General features: G+C 42.9%; 1 protein-coding gene across 2 annotated transcripts in view; it reads right to left on the bottom strand.

The window, feature by feature from the left end:
- Positions 1-6,624: 6,624 nt before the first annotated feature.
- The window catches only part of PAXBP1 (PAX3 and PAX7 binding protein 1), a 40,325-nt gene continuing 20,205 nt past the window's right edge, over positions 6,625-26,744 (bottom strand). Inside the window, exons 9-18 of one of the 2 annotated variants that reach the window (XR_016232054.1) lie at positions 25,142-25,241; positions 24,942-25,057; positions 22,545-22,744; positions 20,656-20,800; positions 18,576-18,697; positions 17,806-17,882; positions 17,394-17,460; positions 12,375-12,521; positions 9,929-10,083; positions 6,625-7,780 (exon numbers count right to left, since the gene is read on the bottom strand). Coding sequence is in view for 1 of the 2 variants with exons in the window: in NM_001171418.1 (NP_001164889.1) it covers positions 7,663-7,780; positions 9,929-10,083; positions 12,375-12,521; positions 17,394-17,460; positions 17,806-17,882; positions 18,576-18,697; positions 20,656-20,800; positions 22,545-22,744; positions 24,942-25,057; positions 25,142-25,241 (1,247 nt within the window). In the remaining variant the exon portion in view is untranslated. 2 annotated transcript variants of the gene reach the window in all.

Genomic DNA, 26,744 nt, shown 5'->3' with positions numbered 1-26,744 from the left:
GGGGAGAGCTGCGGGGGCTGGGTATGGAGACGTGCCCAGGAAGGGCGTCGGGACCACCCCCTGGCGCCCCCGCCGAGCGCCGGGCGAGGGGGAGGGCTGGACCCGCCGGCTCGCCGGGCCAACCAGGTGGCGCCTGGAGAGCTGTCCATGGTGTCCGGCGGCCCTCGGCGCCCAGCGCCTCCTAAGCGACTGCCGGCCTGCTCTGGACCGGTTGTTGGCTGCCTTTTCTTCTCGTGTGTCCGGAGCTCAGAGAACTGTATGTGTGACGGAGAGAGGAAAAGGCACACGCCAGGCTCTCAGAGGCCGGGCCACAGACAGAATATGGCTGGACTGAGGCGGGGGTCACCGTGGCTGTCCCTGGCCGACAGCAGCTCTCGCCAACGCCAGGCACATGGAATCCTCCCCTGTCATCCGCATGTTTCAGCAGATCACGCTTCCTGGCTGAGAGCCCTGGGTCCCGCGGGTTTCTCACAGAATGAAGCCAAAACCCGCAGGGCCAGCAGGAATCGAAAACCCGGGGCACACACCGTTCTGAAAAACGGTTTTCACTTGCCTTTGCCTTTTCTTGACTTCTTCCCCCTTTTGCGTTTATGTAAACAGCGAAAGCAGAATTTAAACTTGGTATATTGCACAAAATCATTTCCCCTTCCAGACCCTGTCATGTGACTTAGCATTTCAGAAAAGCAGGAGCCACCCAGGTTTCAGAACCCTGACGTAGCATTTTCGAAAAGGAGCCCCTTCCAAGTGGAGAAGCACAACGCGAAGGAACTTGGGTGTAGCTCCGAGAATCATCAGCGTGGTGGGCTCCTCAGAAGCGGCTTGCTCTTTGCAGCAGCCTCAGAATTAAACTTATGGCACAATCATCAGCCTGCAGCCGGTCATTTTTGCTTCCCTAGACTCCATTGCAATTGAAGGATGCATTTGACAGGGATAACTAAATAGGAGAGAGAATGGCATTTTCCTTGCTTGTTTTTTCTGATATTATGCCTCTTTATAGCCTCAGTACACATTCGGGATGTGTCAATGCATTACCGCGATGACGGCTGGACTCAGTCTCAGTGGGTACTGGGACTGAACCCAGACGTGCTCGTCCCAAACCCAAGATCCTTGCACCATGGCTGTGTCTCTGCGCTAGAGAAAACCTTCCTTGCTCGGAGTGGGAAACAAGGGTTCTGCCCTTTCCTGACTCCTCCCCATCTGGGACAAAGCAGGTTGAAAAATTTCTGGGTTCCGAGTTGGAATTGCTTCTTCTCTTCAAATCAAGCTGAGGGTAGCAAGACTCTATTTCTAAAGTTGTTTGAAAGCCACAGCTTTGCCAAATCCTTTCAAAATAGATATTTTAGGCATGAAATGAGCACATGTCTGGGATTTGAACAAACTAAGGGTCATTTTACTAATGGCTTTTTAAAAAAATGTTATTTCTGGGGTCCAGCATTGTGGTACAGCATGTTAACATCCTGCCACCCATGTGGGAGACCAGGATGGAGCTCCTGGCTCCTGACTTGCCTGGCCCAGCCCTGGCTGTTGCAGCTATTTGGGGGTGAACCAATGCAGGGAAGAACTTGTCTCTGTCATTTTGCCTCTCAAACAAATAAATCTTTAAATTTTTTTTCTTGTCCGTTTCCTATTATTTATACTTCTGCTTTTGTCTGTTGCAACATTTGAAGACAGCTGGATTTCCACCAAACTTTAAGTGTCTTTGGAGTGGGCTGACCCCAAACACGGGTTTAGTTACACACAAAAGCTGCTCAGTGAGATTCTGATGGTCGACGGAGACTGACTGATGCCCTCTTGACAGGCAGAGGAAAGTGGACACACAGAAGGCAATGTGAAGACAGAAATGGAGTCTGGAGCAATGTGGCCAGAAGCTGGAAAGGAGGAAGGATTTGTAGTTTCTGGCTTCCACAACTGTGAGAGAATTAGTTTCTGTTGCTCTGAACCACTTAGTTTGGTAATTTGTTCCAGAAGCCCAGGAAACTAATACAAAGCTTAAATGACCATCTATTCATTGAGTCTGAGGTCAATACAAATCCTCACATTGGTGTTTAATTTTTAAAATGTTTTATTCTCATTTGATTTGGAAAGCAGAGGAGGGAGGGAGGGAGGAGAGAGAGAGAGAGAGAGAGAGAGAGAGAGAGAGAGACACCTTGCATACTCTGATTCACTCCCCAAATGCCTGCAATAACCTGGGCTGGGCCAAGCTGAAGCCAAGGGGCTGGAACTCTGTCCAGGTCTCCCATGTGAGTGGCGGGCTCCCAAGTACTTGAGCTATCATCTGCTGCCTCCCAGGACGCACATTAGCAGGAAGCTGGATCAAAAGCAGAGAAGCCAAGTCTTGAATCAGGCACTCCAGTGTGGGATATGGGGTGTCCCAAGCAGTGACCTGAGTTGCTATGCAAAACGCCTACCCCAGAGCAGTTTCAGCTGTCAGCTCCAGCTGAACGGATTGATAGCAAACACCCTGACTTTGAGATGCTGATCTGTGACCAAGTTTATTCCTGCAGCAAACTCTACTAGATGGAAACATGCAATTGCCATTTCTATAATTAAAATTATTCTCACGTGGGGACAGTATCTGCCTGAACCTAATAGTATGTCCTAGGCAAACTATAACAAGGATTATTTCCAGTCATATGTCACTTAATGACAGGGACATTTCTGAGAAATTTACAGGACTCCCAACATATATGTGGTCCATAATTCACTGGCAAAACATTGCTACACAATGAATGGTTGTTTTTAGAGATTAATGATTAGTTCAAAAAGTACTTTTAAAAACTAGAGCATAGGTACAAGGCTATTTTTAAAGATTTATTTCTTTTGAAAGGCACAGTGATGGAAAAGAGCAAGAAAATTTTCCACCTGTTGGTTCACTCCCCAAATACTGCATAGCCAGGGCTGGGCCAGGCTGAAGCCAGGAACCTGGAACTCCATGTGGGTTCTCTCACTGGGCCTGTTCTGCTTTCCCAGGCACGTTAGCAGGGAACCAGATGAGAGGCAGTGCAGCCAGGATTCAAACTGTTGCTCACAAAGCTGGCCCCAAGGTTATGCATTTTGACAGGTGTTTACCATATGAATTAGTAGTAAAGCCTACTTTAAAAATGCTAGAAAATATACGGCAAAACTGAGAAATATTAATAGTCTGATACCATTACCCTTAACAGCTTCTTTTCAGGTTACACAGATAGAGGTAATCTGCAGAGATCAGTTAGTAGGCTCCTTGTTAATTAACAGTGGTCTAGAAAGGCAACACTGGAGGTTACAAATAACATAGTTATTTGCTTTAGTAAGTTATGGTAAGTGAAGGATCAGCGTTTCAACTGGAAAAGTAGAAATCCTATAAACAGGAATAAAGTCTAGTAAGCATGAGTGCAAAATCATTGAGAGAATGAAATTTAAGAATTCCAAGACTGGGGGCCAATGTTGTGGTGCAGTGGGTTACGTCACTAAAACACCAGCATCCCATATCAGAGCGCCAGTTGGATTCCCGGCTCCTCTGCTTCTGATCCAGCTCCCTGCTTATGCACCTGGGAAGGCGGCAGCAGCTGGCCCGAGTGCTTGGGCTCCGGATACCCATGTGGGAGACCCACATGGAATTCCAGGCTCCCGGCTTCAGACTGGCCCAGCCCTGGCTGTAAAAGCCATTTGGGGAAACAGCGGATGAAAGACCTCTGTCTCTGTCTCTTCCTTTCAAATAAATAAATCTTAAAAAAAAAAAAAAAATCCAAGACTGAACACTCACACCTATCATAGGTAGGAAATTACCACTAGAGCAAAGCAGGAATGTGAGACAAAAATGGTGTTTTCATTTGGAACACGAGAAGCAAGCATGGACACAAGGATGCTCACACAGACCAAAGCATCGAGCCAGAAACAGGGCTTGGCCTTGCAGACGCTGAACCGCAGGGTGTTGGAGCCGAGGCAGCAGGGGTGTATGGAATTTCTCCAAGACTCAATGTCAAATGTAAGGTTACATGGTCAAAGTGTCTTTACAAACTGGCCTAAAATGATTCCTGCAGGATTTATCAAATCGTTTATAACTTACCACATATTCTGAGTCATTAAATGTGGGATATAATGCACATTTTTCTAAACATATTTTTAAATGGTATTCTTATTTTACTGGGTGATTGGAGCCTCTAAGACTGCTGGAGTTTGCCCATCTACACTGCACACCAGCACTCGCATGTTAACACAGTTAGCCTGTCTTTGCTAGGTGGTCTGAAGCTGCTGTCGGCAGATGGGAACTCTTGGCAGATCTCTGTCCAGGAGGGCAGCCTTCAAAACGTTTTCCACACTGACAGCCTTGTTGGAGCGTAAGACCTCCCAGCACTCACACGTAGTTCACTGTCCTCACTAAATGAAGTTTGAGTGTTTAATTGTTCCCATTCCCACTTACTTGTCACGAGAGACCAAACGCTCTGTCATTACCAGGAACTGACAACACTGTTTACTCTGTGGACAGCACCATGTTGGAGAAGACCTCTTATAACCAGAAGGAACCACTACAATGCAGCAACTTACATTTTCATATTGTCTCTTGCAGCTGGTTACATTTGATCATCTTTATACTGGATTTCAGGATTTCAAGAATTAGCATCTAAAACAAAATGAAGCTTTTCTCAAAACTCCCTGAACTGCACAAAGCAGGCAAGCCTTACTGATTACCAGTTATACCACAATTACCTTGACTTCTACATGTTAATATACTTAAGGTATTTACTGTTAAGATTTGTGCAATTTCTGGCCAATTCTAGGGGCCAAGAAAGGTATCACTACAAGCAACTGTGGCTCACAGCAACCAAAGAACACCGAGAGATGATGGGAACCATACTGTTTTCCTACCTAAGACATCAGTGAGTTGGCTGAGGGCCGCTCCCAGAGACAGTAGCTCCAGGACACTTCAGCCTGTTGCACAAGCCAAGGGAAAAGCCTGCGGGCAGACGAGCAGGCGGCTGGCATTAAGACACCAGTGGCATGGACAGGCATATGGGCGAGTCACCATCACAGACTGTAATATACTAACCACACTTTATGTTGTGGTTGATATTATTTTAATAACTTTCCTTTTTCAAAAATGCTTCTCACCTTTTTTTGGAGTTAATTTATACATTGCTTCAAAAGAAAAAAAAAACAGCTTTTGGAAGATTTATTTGAAAGGCACAATGACAGAGAGGGAGAGAGATATTCCATCAGCTGATTAATTCCCCAAAGGGCCGCAATGGCTGGGGCTGGGCTAGGCCAAAGCCAGGAGTCTGGAACTGCATCCAGATCGCCCATGTGCGTGGCAGGGGTCCAAGTACTTGGCCATCTTCTGCTGCTTTCTAGGTGCATTAGCAGGAGCTGGAGCGGAAGTGGAGCAATTGGGACTTGAACTAGGATGCCAGCACAGCAAGTGGTAGCTTAATCTGTGGCACAACATCAGCTCCCCTCAGTTTTATTAAAGTCAATTTTAGCTATGAATTTGAAAATTCCTTTCACAAAAAATAATGCCCTTCAGCTATTTCAGGAATGAAGAATTTGGTTGAAGATATGAAAACCATTCTTTATATACAGTTCTATGGCTGAAATCACTTTATATCAAAGTTCTAGAACAATATTCAAACTCTTACCTGAAACCTAGATTAACATGATGGATTTCATAGAACATTTCGGAGTGTATTCTAAGAGTTCTTAAAAACAGATATAACAGGGGCCGGTGTTGTGGCAATGCAGATTAAGGCGCCACTTGCAATGCCAACATCCCAGACTGGGGTCCCAGCTACTCTGCTTCTGACCGAGACCGAGCTCTTTACTAATACCCCTGGGAAGGTAACAAAGGGAGGCTGAAGTATCTGGGTCCCTGCAAGCCATGTGGGAGACTCGGATGGAGTTCTGGACTCCTGATTTTGGCCTGGACCATCCCCAGCTGTTGCAGCCATCTGAGGAAATGAATCAGCAGATAAAGATCTCTTTCTCTGTCACTCTGCTTTTCAAACAAGAAATAATCTTCAACAGTTACAGGAAGAGTGATTGTCTAATGGGTTTGGAAACATAGTTTAAGACCCCAATGATATGCCTGTGATATGCCACACGTGTTTGTACATTTTATCCCACTTAAGTTGAGAATACGTGCTCTGATCTAATTCTACTTAGTAGACCACTAGGTGTAACGAAGGATTCATCTAGAGCGAGCAGGTAGGGATAAGCGGTGTCCCTGCCCGATGCAATGGACAGAGTGTGGCAGGTGTTTGGCCTAGCGATCACTGCCAGCTGGGTGTACTGGAGTGTCCAGATTTGAGTCCAGCACCACTCTCCCCCACCTTCCTGCTGATACACAACCTGGAAGGTAGCAGGTGGCAGCCAAGGCAGCGAGGCCCCTGTTTCCCATGCAGGAGACCTGGATGGAGTTTGGCCTGGCCCAGCCCTGACTGCTGTGGGCATCTTAGAGTGAACCAGTAGATGGGAGTTCTCTGTGCTTTCTCTCTCTGCTGTGCAAAGTTTAAAAAAGTTTGTAAAACAACTGACATAGCAACTAGAGTGTTTGACACTGTTCTAAGTATTACCTGACCAAGAGTACATATGGGCCTACTTATAGTCTCTCTATATTAGTCATTTTAAATGCCAGTAAAATTCAACAAAGAATATATTTAAAAATTAATTTAATGCTTGGCTAAAGCTTAATTACATATACAATTATCAAACAATAGTCCTTAATTTCCAAAAAGTTCCTTTTTTGAAAATCACAGATTCAGAAAGCATAAACTTTAAAACAAGTTCTCTGAATATTTACAATGTGGTATAAACATTATAGAAGACCATGGATATTAAATTGCCTGGGTGTGGCTAATCAGCAAGGAGTAATCTTTATTGCATATATAACTCACATATGTGGGATTTTTAAATATCATGAGAGACTACTAAAATTCAAATGCATGTATCTGTAAGCTGGGCAGGGAGAAAAATGAATGAGACAGGATGGTCAGCACAAACCATGCAGTTAGGTGGTGGAATCATTATTTTCAAAAATTAAACTTCTATGTTCCATCTGAGACTACGTTGCATATATTATTTAGAGTCCACATTAAACCCACACTTGACTGTGACGCTGATCCGAGGGAGAACGTCTACAGTCACTCAAGGACTAAGTCCACTAAAACTCCCCATTTTCAGGCAGCACAGCTCTGCTGAGAGCCACGCTAACCAAAGGGTGATCATTTAGTCACCTGGCAGCCCTTCTGTTGCAGTAGTGTAGTCATTTCCCTCAATTTGCTGCGAGGCCATTTCCCTGTGAGGAGGCTTCCTCTGCAGAAAACACTGCCAATCTCCAGTGTGAAAGTAAGCCCACGGCGGCATAGACATGGAAATGCATAATCACACAATCTACACTGCACACATCGCGTACAGAGGACAAGTAACTGAGAGGGTTAATTTGAGTGACCATACAAAATACTTGTGTAAACAAAGTATGACAGGCAGTAAGGAAAACATTCATAGACTCCTGGAAATAAGCTGAATTCCTTTCATTCTGAAGAAATCTCATTTAAGGACACAGTATTGAATATAATGTTTTTTGTATTAAAACAAGAATCAGTATTTTACAGTTTAAGAAACTTTACATATATACAAAATTTATACATTGGGAATGGTATTAAAACAAGCAGGCTTTTCAGTCTCACAGATCTATTTTCCTTCAATTAAAGACTTGAATTCTTTCACATTGTGGTCACTTGCAACAGACATAGCATGATCCAAAGCACGAACACTTGCAAGGAGTTTTATTATCTGTTTTATGTTTTCCCTAAAAGAGAAAAATACATAACAGCATCTTGTTATTAGTACATTAAAGCAAAATTTATCAAGTGACTTTATGACTGTTTATTTACAGACTGCAATTTTTCTGAACATTTTTAAAGAAGGAAAACAGCTCAGAGATATACGATCTAAGGCAAGAAAAAAAAATTATGTTTATCCATATAAAATAAAGCTTGTATATGCTTAAATATGTAGCCCAGAGGCAGGAGATCCATTATTCAGATCAACAATTTTCATTAGTATCTAAAAAGAAGAGAAAGCCATGTTTCTAGACTCCTCCCCAAACCAGAGTCCCAGGTCTTTTGGAGCACATCTGGAACCAGCCGTATCTGTGTATCTTCATCACCAACTCATCAAGACCCAGCCTAACTTCTCCTCCTCCGAAACTCACTAGACAAAGCCTACGCTGGCTTTCCTTATCATCCCAGCTACTAATCGTTCCTACTCTTCTTAGGAAGTGGTTTTAGCACACATAGGGATGACCTAGAAGGCTGTTAAAACAGATTACCCGGTCCTACACCCACAACAGGCCTGGAGTGGGGCCTGAGACCTCGCTTTCCTAGCCAGCTCCTCACTACGCTGATGCTGCTGGCCCAGGAGCCACACCTTAAGAACGACTGAACATGTAATTTGAACCACTCACGAGAAAAGCCATACACTATGCCATTGTTAACTGTCTTATCTCCTTTACAAAACTGTAGTAAGCACCTTCTAGGAAAGGACTACAATTTGTAAAACTTTGCAACCTACTTTATGTGTACTGCACAGAACAGGCACTTAAATAGTTGCTGAATTACTGTATTATAGAAGAGTTAATGAATACTGCTTGTTGATATTTAACTCCCAATAATTCTGTTGAATATACGTAAATCAATGTTTAAAAAACAGAACTTATCTACTTAAAACAATTAGTGCCAAGGATACCAATCAAAACCAAAATGACAAAGAACAAAGTTAAAACAAACCAAAATCACCTGCCAAAGAACTTTTACCACTACATACTTTGCTTCCACTTTTAAAATTTTACTGTGAAAGACAGCAAATTGTCTCACAAGACAACAAGAGAAAGGAAAATGAGGACACGCAAAGTTCTGTCACATGGATACACACAAGCTGTGATGGAACAAAACCAAACTCTGACATCAGGAAGAATATATGAAATAAAAATATTAAAAAGAAAACTTCTTTTTTGACAGGCAGAGTTACATAGTGAGAGAGAAAGACAGAGAAAGGTTTCCTTCCGTTGGTTCACCCCCCAAAATGGCCACCACAGCCGGTGCGCTGTACCAATCCGAGCCAGGAGCAAGGTGCCTCCTCCTGGTCTCCCATGCAAGTGCAGGGCCCAAGCACGTGGGCCATCCTCCACTGCACTCCTGGGCCACAGCAGAGAGATGGACTGGAAGAGGAGCAACGGGACAGAATCTGGTGCCCCAACCGGAACTAGAACCCGGGGTGCCGGCGCTGCAGGCAGAGAATTAGCCGTGGCGCCAGCCCTAAAAAGAAAACTTTCAAACTAAGTTGTTATTTACATTTTATGCTCAAAGTTAATCCCAAAATTACTGAACACTCATTACATGAATGTCCACAGAAAGGATAATGGTTCCTCCATTCCTTCCTTATAGCCCTTAACAAAAATTATGCATAATCTGTTCCCCAAAATCAGGAGTCCATGCTATGGATTAAAAAATTAAACAAAACCCAAACTCACACACACAACATGGAGTACGGATGCTGCAAAACTGGGATTTAACTGTGGGGAACTCGTGTCTAAATGCTCATCTACCCCAGAGTTTCCATCTGCATAATGAATCTTTCAAGGTCAAGGTCACGGTCAAGGTCAAAGTTCCTCACACTCTAAGAACCAGGGATCCACCCGATTCTTCATGGAGGAAACACGGAAAATAATGTCTTACTCATTCCCCAGGGGCAAAGTCCTTACCAGAATTTTTAATACCTTCATAAATAACATATTGAAACAAGATTAAAAACGGCAAATACAAAAAATATGTGTATTTTGATAATTTACAATACAAAGGAAACATCTAAATATCTACTTAAAACATTTCAATAATACTAAACCTGACTAAAGAAAAGTCCAGATTACTGTTTTACTAAGTAATTACAAAAAACTTACCTTGCATTTCTTTTCTCTACATCAGAGCACCCAATACTGTTTCTGTAAATTGTATCTGCTAAATGTACAAGGTATCGACAAAAGTTTTCTAACTGAGAAATAGTTCTTTCTCCTTTCAGATTCATGAACCATTGTTTGGGGAAACAATTAATTACCTAGGCAGAAAAAAGATATACAATTCAATAGTTAGAATAAAAGAAAGCATTAAAAGCTGAGTTTAGATAATGGGTATAAATGCTTGGCTGGAAGAGTTGATCTGGACTACAGTATTTAATATACCGTGAACGGTTTTTTAAACCTTCCTATTTAACTCTGCCACCATTCCTAAATTGTTACTTCAACTGATGGGGTCAGGTACTCAAAAGAAAAATAATCCGTCTGGAATTTAAATGAATTACATACATAAAATTGATAGCCAGTTGCTTCAATTCCCAGTATTCCAGGATGCCCTAAATGAATTGAGTTCTCCCGTATCAACAGTTCTCAATGTGGAAACATGTGTAGTATAAATATGATGAAGTTGTAGTCTCTCCCCTACCACCAACACATCAGTCAGTAGACATTCATGCTGGGAGTGGGGACCCACGCTGGCTTAGAGTGAGATTAAGAGAGCATCCATAACACAGGGTAGCCCAGGGCGAGTCTCAGCAGCCTGGCACGGAGCGCCAAAGCTTAAGCAGGCGAGGCTGAAAGAGGGCAGTCTAGTTGGGGAAATCACTCCAAGTGGGTAGAAAAGACCCACCACCAAAGGACCCAGTGATGGTCCTGAGAGACGACCAATTCCAGGGGTGGGGCAGTCCAAACACAAGATGAGCTGAAACATTTCATGCCACAAAGCAAAAGGACCTCCCTCAAATTGAAGGGACATGGCAATTTTAATTTTAAGGGACTTCCGCTCAGGAAATCTGGGATAAATACCGCCAAAGATCCAGAATCTGAATCTAATCATGAGAGAGTTGTCAGACAAAACGCAAGTGGAGGGACATTACAAAGCAACCGGCCTATCATCTTCCAAAGTGTCAAGCTCTGAAGGTCAGCCAAGACTGAGGAACCCTTCTGTTTAAGGAAATGAGAGAGAGGACCTAGCTATTAGGGTATTACTGAAACAACTTACATGACATGCACAGCGAGGGTCTATCTCCTGATGCTACTGAATGGTTATATTGCAATCAGACTAATCCTTATGTTTACAGGAAATATACACAATCTATTTGAGCGAGGTGGGGCATTATGTTAGCGACTTACTTTGATGTAGTTCAGGGGAAAAAAACTCTACCGTTAACTTGCAAATTCTCATTAGTTTTATGACTGTTTACAAAATATTTTTAAAGATCAAATTACATAATGAATCACAGCAATGGAAAAGATATTAAAATTATTTCTTAAATCAGAGAAAAATGCATTTATTCAGTAACACTGAAAATGACATTAATTCAACCATTAAGAAGTTACTACCCAGAAATTAAAACTTTTACTAATACTTAAAAAAACTGACAAATAGATGTGTTTATACATAGAAAACAACTTAGGCCGGCGCCGCGGCTCACTAGGCTAATCCTCCGCCTAGCGGCGCCGGCACACCGGATTCTAGTCCCGGTCGGGGCGCCGGATTCTGTCCCGGTTGCCCCTCTTCCAGGCCAGCCCTCTGCTGTGGCCCGGGAGTGCAGTGGAGGATGGCCCAGGTGCTTGGGCCCTGCACCCCATGGGAGACCAGGAAAAGCACCTGGCTCCTGGCTCCTGCCATCGGATCAGCGCGGTGCGCCGGCCGCAGCGGCCATTGGAGGGTGAACCAACGGCAAAGGAAGACCTTTCTCTCTGTCTCTCTCTCTCACTGTCCACTCTGCCTGTCAAAAAAAAAAAAAAAAAAAAAAAAAAAAGAAAGAAAACAACTTATATTTTTACATAAAAAACGCTATGAATTTGATTATTGTTTATAGCCCTTGCTTATACTCCTGAGGAACAGTGGTTTTTTTTTCCACTTACTACTTGTTGAATTCTTCATTTAGTGGACGGTTAAGTTTGTGATTATAAAGTAAATTAAAAGTATGTCATTGAAAAAATTAAAAAAAAAAATAAGGAAGGAGGAGCTTGGGTGGCAGTGAGGTAGGGTAGGGCAGGATGTATCATTATGTTCTTAAAACTGTATATATGAAATACATGAAATCTGTTCCCTTTATGCAAATTTTAAGAATAATTTGAAAAGAAATATAATGCAAATGTTACATATAATTTAAGATTTTCTATTAGCTACATTAAAAGAAAAAAATTAAAAAAGTGCCATGGAGGTTTGGAAATTCCAGGGAGGCAAACATTAATCATCAATGTCATCCCATGTCCAATAATCAAAGTGATTTTTCATAAAATTCTCAAATCCCTTTTTAAACAAAACTTAATTCACTTTATGTGCTTTAGAAACCATACTATATATATATATTATTAAACTCACATTTTGGGCTTTTTTGATGCTGTCATCTCCATATTCTGAATTCTGAAAAGCCATGAGAATATATCTATTTAACAGACCATCAATTGATAGCTCCTGAAGAGTTTTATTGGAGAAAATGCCATACCACTGAAGGAAATTTCCTAATAACTAGAAAGAAGAAAAAATATATTGAGAAGCAATGGTAAGTATAAATTAGTGACATAGTAAATAACGTATGAAACTGCCAATTTCAAATTGCCAGAGTGCTACTCCCCACTTTTGAAGGGTCGGCACACTCCCCAGGAGGACTGCCACACGCAGCTGGTGCCCGTCGCATCTATCAGCACAAATGCCGGTTTCCCAGGACCACAGGAAGTACTATTGAGCCACAGTGATTCTTCCATCAGTGTCTTCCATTCAGAATTATGCCTCAGCAACTCCTATGCTGCCCTAGAAAGATGGGGGATTCTTCTCCCTGACTTACAACACTCATGGCTAACAGATCTCAGAAACCTGGACAGAGCTCTATCCTTGGACATCTCAAGCCACTTCAATTCAATACACGCCAAGTGAAAGCCATTCCTGCAGCGTGGAAGCCCCACCCCAACCCACCAGAAAACTTCCTAGCGTCCAGTGACTTCTCAACACTGCCCGTCGGCTGCTCAGGCCACGTGCTGGCTGTCACTCTTGCCCTGTCCCTCAGGTTCTGGGACTCTGCCACTTCCTCATGTGCTCACGGCTCGAGTGCTACTGCCACCCTCCTGATCTAAGCTGCCATCGTCTCTTTCAGAACCTGCATTTATTCCAGTGATTACGAATGTGAGTATGAAGCAGCCTTTCTCAAGCAGGGATCCTCAGCAAATAAACTCAACTCAATTTTCTCCAGGGCAATAACACACAGCTAGTTCTAGATGCATGGGAAACAAGAGGATTCATCATATATAATGAAGGTTAGGGCACTAGGTATCCTCTCACAGCATCCCAGCAGAGGAGCGCTGCCCCAGAGGCACTGTTCTGAGCTAGGAATGACCCTGGGCGGGCTGCTCTGTGCCTTACCGTCCCATCAGGAGAGAAGTCCAGTGTCTGCCTTACAGACTCACTCTGAGGCCTCACTGAAATAATCTATATAAAGAGTGGTACTGCTTGGCACAGGGTCAATACACAATAAACATCAGTTCCCATTTTCGTCACTACTATTTCTTCAATCTGTTATCTTAACACAGCAAAGTAATAAAAAAAATCTTGAAAGGCAAAGTGACAGAGGCAGAAGTACAGACAAAAAGAGAGCGTGTCTGCTGATTCACTCTCCAAATGCCAGCAACAGCTGGGCCAGACAGAAGCTAGGAGCCAGAAATGCCATCGGAGTGTGCTATATGAGCAGCAGGAACCCAAGTATTTGGGCCGTCACATGCTGCCTCGCAGGTGAATTAGCAGGAAGCTGGGTCAGAAGTGCACAGTACCCACGACTTGAACCAGGCCCTCCAATACGCAACGCAGGCATCCTAAGTGGTATCTTAGCTCACTGTGCCATAACACTAGCTCCAGAGAGATTATCTGAAAAGTGGCAATTTGTTCACATAACCCCCTGCTAAAAGCCTTTCCATGTCCCACACATATATGGTCAAATGAATCACAAAAAAGGTACCAAAGCAATTCAATGGGAGAAAGGATAGTCTTTCCAACAAACAGGAACAAAGGAATCTTAATCCAAGCCTCAAACTCTATAATAAAAATTAACCTGAAGTGGATTATACATTTAAATGTAAACCTAAAACCATGAAACTTCTAGAAGAAAGGATAAGAGGGGCTGGCGTTGCCGGTGCACAGGTTAAGCCTCCTCCTGCAACACCAGCACCCATGAGTATTGGTTCAAGTTCCAGCTGCTCCTGTTCTGATCCAGCTCCCTGCTAATGTGCCTGGGAAAGCAGCAGAAGATGGCTCAAGTACTTGTACCCCTGCCATCACGTGGGAGACCCAGACTGAAGCTCCTGGCTCCTGGTTTCACGTGGGCACTCCCTGGCCATTGCAGCAACTTGGGGAATAATTCAGCAGATGGAAAATCTCTCTTCCTCTGTCTGTGCATAACGCTGACTTTCAAATGAATAAATAAATCTTTTTTTTAATCTTTTTTTTTTTTTTTTTGACAGGCAGAGTGGACAGTGAGAGAGAGAGACAGAGAGAAAGGTCTTCCTTTGCCGTTGGTTCACTCTCCAATGGCCACTGCGGCTGGCACACCACGCTGATCCAAAGCCAGGAGCCAGGTGCTTCTCCTGGTCTCCCATGGGGTGCAGGGCCCGAGTACTCGGGCCATCCTCCACTGCACTCCCGGGCCACAGCAGAGAGATGGACTGGAAGAGGAGCAACCGGGACAGAATCCGGCACCCCAACCTGGACTAGAACCTGGTGTGCTGGCGCCGGAGGTGGAGGATTAGCCTATTGAGCCGTGGTGCTGGCCAAATAAATAAATCTTAAAAAAAAAAAAAAAAAAAAGAGGACAGGATAAAAATTTTGTGGCCTTCTCTTAGACAAAAATTTCTTAGAAATCTAAAGCACAATCCCCAACAGGAGAAAGGAATAAATAAGACTTCATCAAAATTTAACTTCTACACACATCAGAATGAAAGCACATGTCATAGACTGGAAAAAAAAATCTTTGATAAAGGACTTCTGCGTAGGACATGGCACTCAAAGATCAATTTAAAACATGAGTGAAGATGTGAACATACAGATAGCAAAACAAGTTCACGAAAGCATAAAGAATGCTCAACACAGCCATTAGAGAGGTGCAAATGAAAACCACAATGAGATACCACGATACACCTAGTGGGATGACGACAACACAGGTGTGGTCAGAGTCAAGAATTAGATCACTGATATACTGCTGTAAAGAATGCAAAACAGTAATAATCACTGGAAAACAGGGTTTTTTCCCTCTACATTTTTATTTATTTGCAAGGCACCTAGCACACACACAAGTGCTCCCCTGACTAGTTCACTCCTCAAATCCCCATAATGGCCTGGGCTAAGCCAGAAGCCCTAGGAACTCAATATAGGTGTCACATGCAGGAAGCAGGAACGCAATTATTTGAGCCATCACCATGGTCTCAGGTGACTACAGGAGGCTGGAATGAGGAGCGGGAGCCGGGCACTGAACCCAGGCCCTGGTGTCTCAATCAGCATCTTAACCACTAGGCTAAGTCCACACCCTGGGAAACAGCTTTTTGTTTTATCCATGTGAAAATGAAAACCTATCGTGTACTCAAAAAACCCTTACCATAGCTTTATTAATAATTACTCCAAAGTGGAAAAAAATCCAACTGTCCCTCAATTAGATAATGGATGAAAACAACAAAAATCAACCCTGTGTATCTACCTCATGATGGAATATTGCTCAGCAGTAAAAAGGGATGAACTACAGATACCACTACACACACGGATCTCAAATGCATAAGAGAAAGAAGTCAGACTCGAAAGGCTCCCTGCTACATAATTCCCTGCAGCAGATATGCTTGCAAAGACTGTCACCCAGCAGATCAGGAGGGAGGAGGGCAGGGGTCAGGATGGGCTGGACTATAAAGGGACAAGGGGACTTCTGAGGGATGATGAAGTGTTCCACATCTTTGATGACATGACCATATTCATTCATCAGAACTCACAAAACTACACTCAACAGCACGAGTGTATGTCAACAGAAAAAACAACTCTTCCATGGCTTCCCGTAACTTTCAGGATAAAGAGCAAAGCCTTTCACAAGGTCCTTATCACCCCGAGCCTTTCCCTCCTCCGGAGCTCTAGCCGTCCTGTGCTTCCACGTCCTCTAGTCCGTTCTGCAGATGAGAGGCATGCCAACAGCTTCTGGTCTAATAACCTAATCTCACTTCCTCAGGTTGGAACGACATCTTGTACAACTGGCTAGTCACAGTTCTCGCGCCCCTTGGCAGATGCTCCCATACCACCTGCAGTTTTCCTTTTCCTAAATCACACACCTCTGGTTTGCTGTCTGCACACCTCTGGTTTGCTGTCTGCATCCGTGCTGGATTATAAAGTTCAGGAAGGCTCCACGTCTGCCTTATTCAGTACTATTATCACCAAAACTGAGAAGAGCACGGACTCTATTTGCTGAATAAACTGTGGCTTAGTTAGCCATTTTGTTGTGCAGTTTGGACCTTACTTTGAAACCCGGAATTAATTTTCTCCTGTGGGAACTGGGTAATTTTTTGGAATACAATTAGTTTGCAAAGCAGAGACATTGTGTTTACAAATAGATCTAAGCCTATAGAGATAACGAAACACTAAAATATGGGGCTGCCACTGTGGTGCAGCAGGTTAAGCTGTTGTCTGAGATGGGGCATCCCCATTAGAGTGTCAGCTTAAATCCTAGCTGCTCTGTTTCCAATTCAGCTTCCCACTAATATGCTTGGGAAGGTAGCAGATGATGGCCCAAGTTCTAGGGACCCTGTCACCCATGCGCGGGCCTGGACAGAGTTCCTGGCTTCTGGCTTCAGCCTGATAGCCCCAGTTGTTGTGGCTATTTGGGGAGTGAATCAGCAGAGAGAAGATCTTCCCTTCTCTGGGTCTCTCCCTCTCTCTGACACTCTACCTTTGAAACAAACAAACAAATAACCCTTAAATTAAAAAACACTAAGGGGGCCAGCACTGCAGCGTAGCAGGTAAAGCCGCTGCCTGCAGTGCTGGCATCACATATGGGCGCTGGTTCAAGTCCCAGTTCCTCTACTTCCGATCCAGCTCTCTGCTGTGGCCTGGGAAAGCAGAAGATGGCCCAGGTCCTTGGGCCTTTGCACCCATGTGGGAGACCCAGAAGAAGCTCTTGGCTTCAGATCAACGCAGCTCCAGCCACTGCGGCCAATTGGGGAGTGAACCAGAGGATGGAAGACCTCTCTCTGTGTAACTCTTTCAAGTAAATAAATAAATCTTAAAAAAAAAAAACAAAAAACAAAAAAAAACACTAAAATACTTTTCAAAAACATATGCAAACTTAGACAACACTTGAAGTTTTTAAATAATCCTAAAAACACTTACCTTAACTGAAGACCAAAACTGTCGTTGAAAAAACAAATAAGGCCCCGAATTTTTGTTTTCTAAGACACTAAGTAAAAAAAAGAAATAGACCATGGTCAAATATTTTATGTGTAGGTGCCATATGATTACTAGATTTCTATAAGCAAAATAGGTAAATAAGAGAATTAAGTATTTCCCAAATTTTCTAACAATTACATTCAGGAAGATAATATGTAGAAAAAGCAAAGGGAATCGACTCTGAGATACTGAGGGAGGACAGGGGCACTAAATGCTGTATTCTGCTTCAGGAAACGACCCCCCCGGTACAAGCAGAGTTCCTATTTGGATCTACCTTTAGTTCTCCAGAATTTTAGAAGCCTTCTTTGAATGATAATGAAGAATACTATTTTCAATGTTCATCATAGTTACTTACTTTTTGGGATACAAAGGCATGAACACATCATCATCTAAAGTTCTTCTCATTCTCAATAAAAGTGCCTTTAGGAAAACCTAGAGTTAAAAGTGGAGGATGATAAAAAAACTGGGTACTGATTTCGAATGACCCATTTTCTCAGTTTTTTTTTTTTTTAATTTCCTCACAGAAGGCTCTGAAGTCATCAATACTTACTACTCAGTTCATTCCTCAGAAAGTGGCATGCATAAGCCATTAGGAATCTTTCAGTCCCTCAAAAATTCAAGATCAGAAACATCTGCTTCTTCTCAAAATGAGGTTGCTGAAAATTCAACAACGATAAACCCTTCCATGTTTCAACAGCTCGAGTGAATATCTACTGAGCAACTTTAAATTTGGAAGTTACAAAACAACATGTAGTTGTTTTACACACTGTTTAAATGTTTTAACATTTAGATCATCAGTTGTTAACCATTTTAGTAGTATTACAATTTTCTTTTCCCCAGAAATTGTTCTTAAAGGGACATTTGATGAGTCAAATTGGGAGTGTGGTAGTCAAAAAAAAAAAAAGTACAAATAAGAGGCTATCTCGACTAATAACATCTTACTTCCATATAGGTTTTTTTTAATACTGAAAATTAGTAACCCCAATTCTGTATTTTTCAGGCTCTAAAAGGCCTCCACAGCTCAAATGAGATTTCTGGTTTAGAATAGCCACTCCTTCTCTCAAGTCTTTGGCATTTTCAGAAGGGGGTGCAAGGGAAGCTTCCTGAAGACAATAATTGCATTACCTGTGTATTTTTATTTTCTGCATTTACTACTGAAGGATATCCATTTATTAATTTTAGCGTAATTCCAACCATTCTTGAAGTCTGTGTTGTAGAAAAAGGATCCCACATATTTTCAGCTATCACTGTTTAGAAAAAAAAGTGTTGACACACAGAATAAACTGCAGCTTCCTGAAATCCGAGGTCAAGCATCTTCTAATCATAAACACCAACTCTGACTTATTTTTCCCTTCTCTAATATAAGCTGTCTTCTCTGTCCTATTAATTGTGGAAATTTTGGGGCAAAGACATGCAGAGAGGGAATAAAACCCTCTTACTTCTGCTACTCATCAAAAATTAAGGTTGAGGTAAAGCCACCACCTACAGTGCCGGCATCCCATATGGGCACTGGTTCATGTCCTGGCTGTTGCACTTCCAACCCAGCTCTCTGTTATGGCCCGGGAAAGCAGTAGAAGATGGTCTAAGTGCTTAGATCCATGCATCCACATGGGAGACCCAGAAGGAGCTCCTGGCTTCTGGTTTCAGATGGCCCAGTTCTAGCTGTTGTAACCATCTGGGGAGTGAACCAGAGGATGGAAGACCCCTCTCTCTATCTTTGCCTCTCTGTAACTCTGTTTTTCAAATAAATAAATAAATGTTAAAAAATAAAATCAAAGTTAAGAGAGAAAGATGTCTAATATCTAAGATGTTGGCCGGCGCCGTGGCTCAATAGGCTAATCCTCCACCTTGCGGCGCCGGCACACCGGGTTCTAGTCCCGGTTGGGGCGCCGGATTCTGTCCCGGTTGCCCCTCTTCCAGGCCAGCTCTCTGCTATGGCCAGGGAGTGCAGTGGAGGATGGCCCAGGTGCTTGGGCCCTGCACCCCATGGGAGACCAGGAAAAGCACCTGGCTCCTGGCTCCTGCCAGGATCAGCGCGGTGCGCCGGCTGCAGCGGCGGCCATTGGAGGGTGAACCAGCGGCAAAGGAAGACCTTTCTCTCTCTGTCTCTCTCTCTCACTGTCCACTCTGCCTATCAAAAAAAAAAAAAAAAAAAAAAAAAAATATATATATATATATCTAAGATGTTAGCTCAGCATAAAAAATTTCTAAACTCAAAATTGATTTATTTTTAAAAAAGATTTATTTATTGGGGCCAGTGCTCTGATGTAGTAGGATAAGCCTCCATCTGCGGCTGGTTCATGTCCTGACTACTTTCTTCCTGTCCAGCTCTCTGCTGTGGCCTGGGAAAGCACTGGAAGATGGTCCAAGTCCTTGGGCCCCTGTATCCATGTTGGGGAACCGGAAGAAGCTCCTGGCTCTGGATTGGCCCAGCTCTGGCCATTGCAGCCATTTGGGGAGTGACCAATGGATGGAAGACCTTTCTCTCTGTCTCTTCCTCTCTCTATAATTCTACCTCTCAAATAAATCCTAAAAAAAAATTTTAGTTATTTATAAATCAGAATTACAGAGAGGGGGGAGAGGTGGGTGGGAGAGAGAGAAAGAGAGAGATCTTCCATCCACTAGTTCACTCCCCAAATGGCTGCCAGTGGCCACGGCTGGGCCAGGCCAGAGCCAGGAGCCAGAAGCCTCCTCCAGGTCTCCCATGTGGATGCATTAGTAGGGAGCTAGACAGGAAATGGAGCAGCTGGGATTCAAACCGGCACCCATATGAGATGCTGGTGCTATAGACAGTGGCTTAACCCACTGAGCCACAGGGCCAGTTTCCAAAATTTACTTTTAGTATTTAAAATAGGTTCCCATACTAATACTTCCTAATTTGCTTGTGATAAAATGATGAAATTATTGAAATTATTCCCCCAGATAAATGGATTTCTCCCCCAAACTAAGTACTCAGTGTTACTTCAGGTAGTCTTTGAGGCACTAACACACACCAAGCAATCCATTACTACCTTCAGCCCCCGGACCACCCCAGGTAATGGTCAAGTCCCAGGTTCAGAACTACCCTTCTCTTTGGCCATCTCTGGGCCAGGTACTATCATTTGTCATGCAATTTCTAGGGAAGTATGCTCTGGACTAAAAACTTTCAAACAGATTTCAGAGACCTAACGTGTCTGACTGTTCAGTTAGGGAACGGGCTCCTCACCTGTTAGTTTAGGAAGTATCACCTTCTCCACAATGGTAGGCAGCAGTGCAACATCCACGTCATCTTTTTCTTGCTCACGTTCTTCACAACCATAAAACAACAAAGATTCGAACCACAGCATATTCTCAAAGTCACGGCATTTTGCCTGAAATATATTCAATAAGTTACACATTTTAAAATAGCAGGTATTTTCACTTCTAGCCTGTAAAAGTAACAAGAACTAGATTTAGTCTCCAGTTATAAACAACCAAACATACTGGGCAAAATACACGAAATGATCCATGTTCAGGTGATGGAGCACGGGAGACACCGGTCCATCACCCACGAGAGGGCCTCAAATGAGGGGAGCTGCTGCTTCCCAACAGCAGGGCAGAGCCGTCTCACCGGGTTAAGGAGACAGAAGTCCGGGACGCTGAGCTGTAGTGCAGCAGAGGAAGTTCCCCAGAAAGCACTTCCACGGACACCTTGAGCCTCTGCTGCCCACCAAGACACAGCAGCACAAGGTGAACTCCACAGGTGTGGCCACGGGCACTCAGGAGCTGTGAGCTGAGTGGTTCCCAGAGCTCTGATTTTTTCTCGGCCTTTTCCAGGGCTTCATCCTCAGCCTTCTTTTCCTTACAGTTTACCTATCTGACCTAGCCAATCTCAATCACGTGTAGAGTTCCACCCACTGTTGATAACTTCCAAAACCACACAGTAAACATCACCACTTGGACTTAAACAGGCAATTTGTCTCCTCCTATGCATACCAGGCCTACAGGTCCTAGCGTTCCCATCTCCTCAACTTCCCACTTGTCGCACCCTCTTGTTTTCTTTTATCACTTAGTTCAGTCCTCATATCACACCTGCTTCACTGTGCTTTCTCATTAGGTTCTACTTTATAAAAAAATTATTTCTTATTTATTTGAAAGGCAGAGACACAGAAACAGACAGTGAGTGAGCGAGTAAAATAGAAAAACAGAGATATTCTACCCACAGGTTCATTCCCTAAACACCTGCAATAGCTGAGGTTAGGCCAGGCTGAAGCCAAAATCCTAGAACTCATTCTGTGTCTCCCACATAGGTGGCAGGGACCCAATTAACTGACCTATGACCTGCTGCCTCCCAGGGTGTGTGCATTAGCAGGAAGCTGCAATCAAGAACAAAGGCAGGACTCATACCCAGGGCAACTCCAAGACGGAATGAGGGTTGACCAAGCAGCAGCAAAGGGGCCTGTGCTACAACACAGTGGGCTAACCCTCTGCCTGCGGTGCCAGCATCCCATTTGGGTGCCGGTTCTAGTCCTGGTTGCTCCACTTCTGATCCAGCTCTCTGTTATGGCCTGGGAAAGCAGTAGAAGACGGCCCAAGTGCTTTGGCCCCAGCATCCATGTGGGAGACCCTGAAGAAGCTCCTGGCTTCGGATCGGCCTGGCTCCAACCACTGCGGCCATTTGGGGAGTGAAGCAGTGGATGGAAGCCCTTTCTGTCTCTACCTCTTTGTCTGTAGCTCCACCTCTTTAATAAATGAATAAATAAAACTTAAAAAAAAGAGTTGTCAAATTAAAAAAGAAATAAAAAAGCAGCATCACAACTGCTGTGCCAAATGCCCACCCCTCCCACTAGGTTCTAAGTTCCTTTAGGATCAAAGGATCAAATTCTTACTCTTGATGTTCCTATTCCAATATTACCATGTATCATCTTAGCTGATGAGAAAGGAATTATATATAATCTGAAAACACAGGCAGTTCTTTTAGGAAGGGATTAATTTAAAAGGACTGAATCTAAGATTATATCCATGCCCTATCTCTCCTGAAAAACGTTTGCTTAAGCTTATATCTCCAGCTTTGAGAATAAAATCACCCAGACTTCAGGCTCTACTGCTTTCTACCAGTGAACAGAAGGCACCCACCTCGAGAGGGGTCCAAGTAAGGAGCTGCAGTCTTATGAGGGGGTTGAACAACTTGGGCAAACAGAGGCCGATGTAAGCGTCTTTGTAGGACATGTAGTATTTTGAACGCCATGCTTCAAACTGCGATTTAATACAGTCGATGGAGTAGAAACTCTCAAGGACATCTTCAAAAATCTTGCTGGACTCTTTGGAAATTCGGTCTAAAAATAGTAACAAAACCCACCAGAGAATAATTTAGCATGAAGAAAAAACACAGTTGAATCTTTGCAGTGTTTTCTTTGGAGCTCAATTATCAGTAACATGGGCTCATTAACGAAGGACAATTGTTAAGCGCAGGTAAGTTTAGGTTTCAGTTTGTCTATTATGCATGCTCAAGTGCAGACAGTCCTCATTTTGTCTGGATTCGACAGGTACAATCTACTGTGACCAGGATTCAGTTAACTAACACCTGTTCTCCAATAACACAATTCAAATTTCAGTTACCACGGCATATTAACGCATAAGGAACAAACCTTGCTGCTAGCTTTTCAGTCTCCAAATCACTGTGTAAGTGAGTGCCGAGCATCATGATCAGAGACCAGCCCTATCGTGCCTTTCCAAGACTACTGGTGACTCTAATAACCGACAGACAAGTAGCAGCTGGATGGATGGTAGGATCCTCAAGTGACAGTTTATTAGGGAATAAAGATTCATACCATGCCCCAGATGACTTGGGAAACCAGAATTGCCTTTAATGGAGAGGTAAAACCCCAGCAACCTTCAATGCAAGACTGATCTTATCAGTAATACTGGAAATGGTTAACATTTTTGTTATGAAACTTTCTCATGAACAGGCTTAACCTAAATCCAATCAAGCATTCAGACCTAAATTTGAATGCACAGGTTCAGTGTTCCTTATATGAAATCCTCAGGGTCAGGGAAATCATCTGTGGCAGTGGTTACAACACCACCTGGGACGCCTGCACCCCACACTGGAGTGCCCGAGTTCAAGTCCCAGCTCTGCTTCCAATTCGTTTCCTGCTAATGCATATCCTGAGAGGCAGCAGACGATGGCTCAAGTACTCTAACTCTGCCTCTCTGCCTTTCAAATAATATGAAAATAAGTAAGTGAATGAAATCTTTGGGACCCAACTCTGGAATATCTATATTTACCAAATTTGCCAAACACAGATATTTTGAAAATCCAAAATCTAAACACTCCAAAACCTGAAACTTTTTAAGCATCATATCAGCACTAAAATGTTTTCAGATTTTGGAACATCAAGATTTCGGGTTTTTCAGACTAATGATACACAATCTGGACAATGAATGGGTGAACAAGTTAAATGAGAAAAATTCACTGACAAATCCAGAATGCAGGAGGCTCTCCAAAACAAGCTGCCTGATCCCTTCAAGAAGTCAATGAGTTACACAAATATTAGGGATGTGTGAAATACGTGGGGGACTTGTGAATACCATTTACCTAGATTAAAAGAAGTTATCAATCTAATGCGGAACCTGTATCTTGCTTTGGTAGATCTCACTTTGGAAAAGACAAAGAAAAACCACAAAATAACTTATAAAATAAACAGTTCCAAAAGAAGATTTTTGGGAGGATATCACTGAGGAAAATTAAATATGGACATGATATTAAGAATTTTTAGCTAATTTTTTAAGGCATTATAATGATTCAATGATCACACACAAAAAAATCAATGCTGTTAGGAAATAGATGCCAAAGTTGTTTAAGGGTGAAATGTCATGATGCCTACATGTCACTTCCAACACACACCCAAGCTAAAAGAAGAAAGAAACTTGGTGAAATGCTAAGCATTCTTCAATCTCGAGGACAGGATATGGGTGATCTCTGTGCTATTCTTTCACATTTTATGTTTAGAAATCATCACAATTTTTAAAAACAGAACAAACAGAAACTTCTCCAACTATGTTCTAAGTGGCTTCTGGCTATTACAATTCTAAATGATTATAGCCAATGGGGGGACTCTTTATTTGGGGTTCCTTCTGGAAATGCCTAGCACATTAACAGCACTGACTAGTCTCAGCTGAAACTCTTCATGACTCCACAAGAGAGTCTCCTTCGGGGCTGAGGGTACCCCTGCCCAGCTCTACCTCTCCAGACCAGACAGCCTGCAGTTGGAGCCGCCTGCATAAATCCACCACATTCCTCAGCCACTTAAAATTCTAAAATTTTGAAGAGTCACATCATTCGCTATGTAAATACTAAATACACCCTGTGCAAAGATGTTACCCATGCTTCTGAGGATTTACCACAATATCAGCAACAAAAATGGATACAAGTTTTTGGTCCTGATGTGGGAGCCACAGAATTTCCTCACGGTAGAAACCACACCATGAGAAACCCAACTGACCAGTCTCACTTGCAAACAGACATCTGACCTTTTTCCAGATTGAAGTTGGTGATGTCTGTAGACGTCTCCTCGTCATCACTGGAAAGGCCTTCGAGGTGATCAGCCATCTTACCGGTTTGCTCTCGGGCTTGTCGACGCCGAGTCCTACATAACAAACGTCAAGTTCCCAAACAATATAAAAGAGATTCTTCCCTCCCCAAACAAAGGGGCAAGCATTTTCAGGATTACCTCCTGGCCTCTCGCTCAGCAATCCGACGTTTGGCATGTTCTTGGTACAGTGCCCGATCACGTCCAAAGGAATCAAGATTTGGGGCCATCAGAGCTTTATCTGTAAAACAACGACAGTTAAAATTAAAAGCCTTTCTTCAGTAATTGTGGGGAAAGAGTTTGCACAGAATAAGCCATAATGATAGACTGCTTGCTAATCCCAACAGGATTCTGCAGTAACTGGTAAAATGGGTAGGTTTTGAGTTTAGAACATATCTCAATGTTCTTCATTCCCATGAAAGAAGTAGAATAATCAAAGAATTGATTTTTTTCAAGACTTTGACAATCCTATACAAATATAACTGGGCTTACTTGCTATTTTTATGCCTAAATAATAGAGCTACTTTATACTATAATGATGACCAAGTAAACTAAAAATCTAAGTTATCTGTGCAAAGGGAAAAGTAATAGGTCCTATTTTTAAGAAAGAAGAACCTAAGCATCAAATGATGAATGATACAAAATGACAGCAAAGAAACACGGTTGGAAGACACAAAAATAGCTTTCATGCAAGAGTTTAATAATTTATTTTGTGGAAATATATTTTCTAGCACTATTTTTAGAACAAAGGAACTCAGTAGACTAAAAACTGTCGCTTAAGCAAGGCTTACACGTTCTCAAACACCACTCCCAAGGCACATTTCCCTTATTTTGTTTCCTCCTACTCTGTTTCTCATTTAAAAACTTTCCAGGTTAATTTTCTAGCTTTAGTTTCCAAAACGTCTATTCAAACTTATGCTTCAGTTACCACATTTGTAGTTTCTAAGTGATGATTCTTGTCCTCACAATATTCTTCTTCCACAGCATCTACACCTGCACTGAGGAAGGCACTGCTACTATCTCCCTGTGAATATCAATTACGTATTCAAGGTGGTTTTGTTTTTTTTTGCCTCCAACATTGCCTGTCTTCTTAGTGCCCTTTGTTCTACTGCTTGTGTTGACCTTTCTGATGATCACGAACTACCTGGTCATGTACAAGAGACTGGACGTACGTTCTGTGCGCAGGGCTGTCTAAAACAGGCCTTTCCGTCAAACCTCTGGGTGGAGACTTAACTATTGCTGGGAACCCTAAGATGCTGACTCCCCAGGTCTTTTGTCCAGATTCATTCTCTTGCGCCAGAAAAGATTTCTCTGAGCCTTGGCCTGGGTTAGGACGGGACCAGCAGGAGAAACATCTACCTGCTACACTTACCTAGTGTCTACATTTCAGTTCCACATCCTGAGACATGTGAAGGTGCTTCAGAAAGGTCATGGAAAAGCACAACTGAGAGGTAACTTGAGTTTGATGCAAATTTTTTCATGTTTTTCATAATATGCATTTTCCATAAGCTTTCTGAAGACCTGCCCTCCCCACAGATGGGACTGTAGAGGTTGAGCATCCCTAAGCTGAAAACTTGAAATGCTCCAAAATTCAAAATTTTCTGATCACCAACGTGACACCACAAAAAAAAAATCCCACAGCTGACTTCATATGATCAATCACAGTCAAAACACGGGCATGTTAAAAATAGTGTAGAAAATGTCATTCAGACTGTGTGTGTAAGGTATGTATGAAACAATGATT

Source organism: Oryctolagus cuniculus, chromosome 4 (assembly GCF_051225735.1).
Source record: "Oryctolagus cuniculus isolate XC-2025 breed Fujian yellow rabbit chromosome 4, ASM5122573v1, whole genome shotgun sequence".
NCBI lineage: Eukaryota > Metazoa > Chordata > Mammalia > Lagomorpha > Leporidae > Oryctolagus > Oryctolagus cuniculus.
Note: the sequence above shows the minus strand (reverse complement) of the source record. Positions and strands in the feature narration are given on the sequence as shown.